The 7,616-nt window shown below is 40.0% G+C and overlaps 1 protein-coding gene and 1 pseudogene across 1 annotated transcript; one reads left to right on the forward strand and one right to left on the reverse strand.

Annotated features, from left to right (window-relative positions):
- The first annotated feature begins 2,314 nt into the window (after nucleotides 1–2,314).
- Nucleotides 2,315–3,149, forward strand: LOC113124885 (heat shock protein 30-like; annotated as a pseudogene).
- A 1,704-nt stretch (nucleotides 3,150–4,853) lies between these two features.
- LOC113124886 (heat shock protein 30-like) lies at nucleotides 4,854–5,825 on the reverse strand. The gene has a single exon (XM_026298042.1). It carries the CDS (start codon nucleotides 5,597–5,599, stop codon nucleotides 4,979–4,981), a length of 621 nt encoding a protein of 206 aa, XP_026153827.1. The 5' UTR covers nucleotides 5,600–5,825; the 3' UTR covers nucleotides 4,854–4,978.
- Between the last annotated feature and the right edge of the window lie 1,791 nt (nucleotides 5,826–7,616).

A 7,616-nucleotide genomic window follows, 5' to 3' on the forward strand; every position in this document is an offset into this window, starting at 1 on the left:
GCCATAAATTGAACCATTAGTTTCATTAATATTATAAGTGACCTTCTTTTTTCTTAACTTCACATGTGAAGACAGGTTGATGATGTTTTGTGTGTCTGTGATATGAACTTTCCTCAGTTGTACTTAAACTGAACTTCATGTGTAAAATGAGTGGAGTGGTCCTTTGACCTTTTGATCACAGGATTATAATCCTAATCCAGTCATCCACTGTGCCTTTAAAGTAGCTACAACCTGTCAGTCTGTGGCTGCAGCTTATAAGGATCAGTCATATTTATCTCATCATTTCAGACCCATCTTGGTTCTAATATTTTCTTTAGTGTCAAACACTGACAACGTCATGTATACTGACGATAGATGGTCAAGAGCTGTAGTAAAATATTGCAGATTTATTGATATTAATTTCAGTGTCAGTTACATAAAATCAAAGTTATAAATTTTGCAACATTATTTAGACACAGGATGTAAAATTTACAGGATGTACTGAATTTCCTCTTGGGGATTAATAAAGTACTTCTTCTTCTTCTTCTAAAAATGAGAATTATTGTGAGAGATTTCTCTTTCTGGACATGAAAATGATAGAAATAAGTAAAAAGAACTGTTTCTGTGCTTAGTGTTAATTTAACTATTGACAGAATCATATCCTCCTTGGAAAATAAGTGTCTTCCAATTTCTTGTTTTTTGTAATTTCCTACCCATTTTTGGTTAAAAAAACATGTTACAATTTAGACTTTTTAAAATTTATTTTTATTTTTAATTTTATAGCATGTACACTTCAAGGGACACAAGTCAGTGGGCTGGGTCTCAGGAGGATATTGTTTTTTTTTATGGCTTTAATTCAACAAAATGTCAAAAGTGTCTTTTCTGTGCTTTTGATATTTACCTAATGTAACAGCTCCCAGGAAAGGGACAGTGTCACAGTTAGTGAATCCTGCAGGAAAAGAGAGAGATGAATGAGACAAAGTGATCCTGCTGCTGTTCAGTGTAGCTGCTCCCATTAGAAAAAGATGTCAAGGCAGTTCCCCATATCGTCACCCTCTTAAAATAATGGCCTAAGTCATATTTTCATGTTTTTCCAAAAACTAAAAAACTGAATCAGATATACAGTATATTATATTTAATAATCACTTCACACAAAAAGGTTTTAACAACACATGACTATTGACATGCAAATCCTGCTGTCGTTCAGTTATGCAACATAAGAGGATTAGATGACTTAGGCCAATTTATGAACCTGCCTTTGCAACTTACTCAATTTTGAACCTGACTTTGGCCAAATTACTTCTGGAATAAATGACTTCAGTAAAACAGTGCACTTCTTTTTTTTCCCTCTACTGTGAGAGACCATGGGGAAGTGTAAGCCACAAACATTTGAAAATACTAGTGGAGCACACAGGAACTCAGCAGTGAGTGGCCCTATAATTCAGTACATGCAAACTCAAACAGCAAAACTGTAACCACTCTTAGATAAACCAAACAAATGGCAGGTCATCTTTTCTTCTGTGATAATGTGAAATGATTGTTCAACTCTGTGCACAACAAAGCACAACTAAACAATTAAAAGCACACGTGCATCTCCTCACTTTCCCTCCACCTGATCTTTGCTGGGTTTTTTATTCTTATCAGGAATGGAGTCTGGGTCCTGTATTATGGCAATAACTTCACTAGCTAGGAGGAATTTCTTTCTTTTTGAAGCAGCTGACATCTTGAAAAGCTTATAAAGTTGCCTAAGTCACTCTGTCTTGTGACTTGGGCAATTTAAAATTGCTTAAGTCACACTGTTGACATAGGCAATTATATTATGGGGTTAGAATTGCATGATGTGTTCAACTGAGGATTTAGGCGATTTTACCAGAGGTGGCCAGCATCATGAAGATCTCACTCAGGCAAAAAAATAATTTTTGTCAAAAAATGACGTAGGCCATTATTTTACGAAGGTGACGATATCATAGTCCACAGTCCTTACACTGCCACCTACTGGCATTACAACTGTTAGTGCAACAACAGAGGTGAAAACAGCTGCCAAACTTGGGAGTCTGACTTATAACTCATGCAAACACCAAAGAAAAAAAATAATATGATGACACACTTTTTGTTCGTCAGATACACTAACCACTTGTTACATATAACATGACATTATATCACAGAAGAAAATTTCCTGCACACACAGGAAGGATCCAATGACATCGGGCCTCCTGGGTAACAGCTCCACCCAGAGGAGAGCTGTGGTAATGACTGGAAAGTTCCTGAAGACTCTGGAGCTCCTCCACTTAGAATATAAAAACTGGGACAGTCCCAGCACTGAGACAGAAAGCAAGACCAGCAAGACAGAAGAGAACAGACACTTTGACAGTGTTTCATCTCACAACCAGAGGACTCAACTCTAAACACACACTGAAGATGCTGTGCTCTCATGGATTCCAGTCTGCCCTCAGTCCATTCATGGGCTTCAGCTGGCCTGTACGCAGCCTGTGGCCAGAGGTCAGACCTCTGTTCTGTCAGCAGGATCTACTGCAGAGAAACCTACAGGAGCTGTGCAGCAGTCTGGAGCTGATGCACAAACTTCAGCACAAGATCCTGGAGGAGACTGAGCCTTTCCAAAGCAGTGGGACCGTGCAGCCGCTCTCCTTCCAGCTGGACAAAGAGGGACAGCACTTCGGACTGACCCTGGACACTCGTGGCTTTTCCCCAGAGGAGCTGTCTGTCAGGCAGGTGGGCAGGAAGCTGAGGGTCAGTGGGAAGACAGAGAAGAAGCAGGAGGACGGGAAAGGCTCCTACTCTTACAGACTCCAGGAGTTCAGACAGGAGTTTGATCTGCCTGAAGGACTCAACCCTGAAGCCGTCACCTGCTGCCTGGCTCCAGACGGGAAGCTCCACATCCAGGCAGCCAAAGCTCCGTGTGTTGAGGAGGCTGAGAGAGAGCTGACTATCAAGAGGAGCTTGGAGGAGAAACCACAGCAGAGTGTGTGTCCACACACAGAAGACAACAGCACAGAGACAGGCAGCACAGGACAAGCCTGAACACATGGCCTGATCACTAGGTTGTTGTGCCAACATGTAAATCATGGTTTTGTACAAGTGTTAAATAATATTGAAATGTGCTTTTGTAATTGTATAACTGAGAACATGAAATAAATATGTTAATAACTGAACCATGTTTTGTGTGTGTGTGTGTGTGTATTTAATGTCAAAAATATAATAGCTGAACCAATATGATGCTTAGGGTGAAATTTTCATTAATCTGTTATCAGAAGGATGAGAAAGGCCTTTACCCTGATACATGTCAATCTTTCAACACCAATAATGTCATTTAACACACTGATTGTGTGGTGCTCTTATTTTTACTGAAACTGTTTTTATAACTATTTCAATCATTATCTTACACTTAACACATTACCACAAACCATGATTATTACCTGTCATCTTTCAAAAGGTGTGATGTTTTGATTGATCAGATTACATTTATTTTGTGTGTTTGGGGTGGGGGAACAAATATGACCACATCTAAACAAGCATCACATTAAGATAAAGTATGAATCAAGTCTGATTTGGGGCCTCTGATCAAAATAAATGCACTCCTGTCCAAATCCTACATTGTGCAGAATGACTTATACGTACAGGATGGACCATATGGAGCAGATTTAAGTGTTAAGTTAGACCCAAAGTATAACCCAGCTTGGTCAGACAAAATGCAACACAATCTTTTAATTAAAGTGATACATTTCCAATCAAATCTGTTTACTTTTAATTCATACAAAGCACTTTCCTGTCCTTTTTAAACAGTATAAATTCTTTCATTCCTAAAGATGTGCTGTAGAGTTCATCATTTCTCCAAACAGCAAAGTCAATATGTTCCATCTGGTGAACACTCAAGGAAAGAAACACATGCAGATTTATTTTTACAACACTAAAATAACAATTGTGAGAGACAGCTCACAGTATATGGCTACATAATTTTTTAAATCCTCATTATTCTAGTGTTATGTATATTTCACATACATCTATTAACATAACAAATGATTCATTTTTGTGGTGATTTTAATATTTTATTTTGAGCATATGTTTTGACAGCATCAGAGGAGAATAATTGGGAAACAGTTTACTGATTTTGCACCATTTTAATATCCCCCTATTTTATGTCATATTGTTGAAATTTGTATAACTTTGATTTTATTTAACTTAAAATACCATATCTTTAACTTTAATACCATTAAATGTGTATTAATTTATTTCGGGCCTTGTGCCTCCATCATCTTTACTACCAAGACAATAGAAATTAAAGAAAATCAACCCTAAAGAAAATATTAGAACTAAGATGGGTCTGAAATATGATGATAAATATGACTGATTGTTATAAACTGCAGCCACAGACTGACAGGTTGTAGCTACTTTAAGGCACAGTGGATGACTAGGATTATAATCCTGTGATCAAAAGGTCAAAGGACCACTCCACTCATTTTACACATGAAGTTCAGTTTAAGTACAACTGAAGAAAGTTCATATCACAGACACACAAAACATCATCAACCTGTCTTCACATGTGAAGTTGGATCAGACCCATAAAGACTCAAAGTCAGAATATCTCAGTCTCTGCTGCTTCAGTTTTGACCATTTGATTTTTAACCTGTCGGTTCTCAGTGTCCACCTTTACTGAAGTGTAACAGTAAATCACTGGATTACCTACTGACCTATGTCAGTCATGAATTTGAAGTAATAAATTGACTTTTTGTTTTGCTTTTTGTCACACGATATGAAGTTTCTATTCTATGATTTCAAATTCTACTGTTTTGACCAACAAAGCACATTTTTAGGCCAGGAAAATAAAAGCATGAAAAAATCAAACAAACAAAAGAAAATGTAAGTTTGAAACGTGTTTATTGTGTCAAAGCAGGAAAATACAATTATAAACAATGATCACTCAACTTTTTCTAAAAACATCTAACATACATTGGCACAACAACATAGTGATCAGTCCACGTGTTCAGGCTTGTCCTGTGCTGCCTGTATCTGTGCTGTTGTCTTCTGTGTGTGGACACACACTCTGCTGTGGTTTCTCCTCCAAGCTCCTCTTGATAGTCAGCTCTCTCTCAGCCTCCTCAACACACGGAGCTTTGGCTGCCTGGATGTGGAGCTTCCCGTCTGGAGCCAGGCAGCAGGTGACGGCTTCAGGGTTGAGTCCTTCAGGCAGATCAAACTCCTGTCTGAACTCCTGGAGTCTGTAAGAGTAGGAGCCTTTCCCGTCCTCCTGCTTCTTCTCTGTCTTCCCACTGACCCTCAGCTTCCTGCCCACCTGCCTGACAGACAGCTCCTCTGGGGAAAAGCCACGAGTGTCCAGGGTCAGGCCAAAGTGCTGTCCCTCTTTGTCCAGCTGGAAGGAGAGCGGCTGCACGGCCCCACTGCTTTGGAAAGGCTCAGTCTCCTCCAGGATCTTGTGCTGAAGTTTGTGCATCAGCTCCAGACTGCTGCACAGCTCCTGTAGGTTTCTCTGCAGTAGATCCTGCTGACAGAACAGAGGTCTGACCTCTGGCCACAGGCTGCGTACAGGCCAGCTGAAGCCCATGAATGGACTGAGGGCAGACTGGAATCCATGAGAGCACAGCATCTTCAGTGTGTGTTTAGAGTTGAGTCCTCTGGTTGTGAGATGAAACACTGTCAAAGTGTCTGTTCTCTTCTGTCCTGCTGGTCTTGCTTTCTGTCTCAGCGCTGGGACTGTCCCAGCTTTTATATTCTAAGTGGAGGAGCTCCAGAGTCTTCAGGAACTTTCCAGTCATTACCACAGCTCTCCTCTGGGTGGAGCTGTTACCCAGGAGGCCTGATGTCACTGGATCCTTCCTGGCTTGTCAGAAGATAAAAGTGAAGTCATCATTTTTCTCTCAAGAATGTTTTTTGAGGAACTTTTTTTCCTAGAAGATGCAAACTTTTTTTATTTCCTCATTTCATTTCATAATCTACACGTATTTATCACAATTAGCATTTTATTGTGTGTCTTTGCCAATAATATACCTTCTAAAAAGACTGAGTCTGTTGGAGCAGCATTTTTAAGAAAATAGTGTCTAAAGAAACACATCCAATTTTCTATCATCTCAGCAAAACACTCTTCAAAAGGTTCTCAGTAGTTTCCAACAATCTCCCTTTGTCGTTTGCAGATTTCTCCACTAGATGGAAGCATTTCTTTCTCCAACATTATTCACCACATCCCAATAACTTTCGTGTGATCTCAGCAGTTTGCCACTAGTTGTCATCCCAGTTCAGCAAAAAACAAAATTAATAAACATATGAAAAATCCTCAAGGTACAACTGTGGCCTCCAGTTATGCAGGGCTTATTCTTAATGTCTCAATGTGTCCTCTCCCTTCATTCGATCATTTTCTTACATATATCCTGAACATCCACTCTGATGCTACAAGACATGTGAGAATAGTCAGAATAATAGGACTGAAGAGCGTGCTGTCATGGTCAGACCATTCTTTTGAAAGGAGAGCATTACCTAATCTAGATACATATCTGTCAAACTAAGTAAAACTGAAATAAAATATCATCTGTTTTATGAGTTGAGGCAAGTTTCAGTGAAAAAGCGACAAATTACTCCATAAGTTCTTGCCTTGTATTATCTTGATATGGTCTAACAGGGAATATTATTTCATTAACTAGTTAATAGTTAAACCTCTCATCTGCCAGTATTGTGTTTATTTCTGATAGCGCACAACAACGACTGATATGGAGGACTATGTGGAGAATTAGGGCAACAGCAACACAGCAGACAGAATTTAAACCCACAGTGTTTTTTCCCAACATATTCTATCTCTTAAAAAACCAAGAATGAATGATGAAACCCGGACTGTCAAACACAGGGCTTTGCTGCTCAGGAAAATTGTGTCAAGGCTGGTGTCAATATTTTTGACACATAAAGAGAATATATGATTTTTTTGAGGCTGGTGGAGATAATTTTTTTTGTCAGGCATTCACCTTTGGATGAACTCCCCAAAGTGAACGCTGGATAGAAGCGAGGAGGAGGAGAATGAAAGGTAACCAAAATAGAGGAAGGATGAGGAGGAGGCGAGGATGAGGAGGAGAAAGCAAGGCTCAGCTCTGTATAAACCATCTGCATTGTTCTCTTAATGCTGAACACACACACACGCATATTGAAGCTGTCAGGACAGCATCAAACACACACAAAGAGAATCTCGGGCACAAACCCGCGCCTCCTTGTTCCTGCCTTATTTTGTCCCTCATGGAGATAGTTTTTAATGCACCATAATCCCCCTCTTTCCCCTGAATACATAAAAGAGACATCCTCCTGTCTGTGTAAGTGTTTCTGACGGCCACCAGCTCATCACCAACACACACGCTCATCAACATGCAGTTATTCCTTTGGCGCTTGATCGCAGGCTGTTAATTGGCTGCCAAGCAGAATGTGTGTGTTTCTCTGTGTGTGTCTGTGTCTGCACTGCAGAGCCGGGATTGCTTAGACATTCCCATCACGTCTCTGAGCCTCGATTAAGACGTTGCTCCAGTTTCGAACAGACAGACATGTGGGGAGGAGGGGATGAGAGGTACAGAGAGTGGGAGAAGATGCAGCAGGAGTGGGGAGAAAGATGAGAGAACGCCAGAGAAGTGGGG

The sequence above is a fragment of the Mastacembelus armatus genome, chromosome 12, assembly GCF_900324485.2.
Source record: "Mastacembelus armatus chromosome 12, fMasArm1.2, whole genome shotgun sequence".
Taxonomy (NCBI): Eukaryota; Metazoa; Chordata; class Actinopteri; order Synbranchiformes; family Mastacembelidae; genus Mastacembelus; species Mastacembelus armatus.

Excerpts from the sequence above, each read along its gene's own strand:
- LOC113124886 (XM_026298042.1), bottom strand. The coding sequence starts at position 5,599 with ATGCTGTGCTCTCATGGATTCCAGTCTGCCCTCAGTCCATTCATGGGC.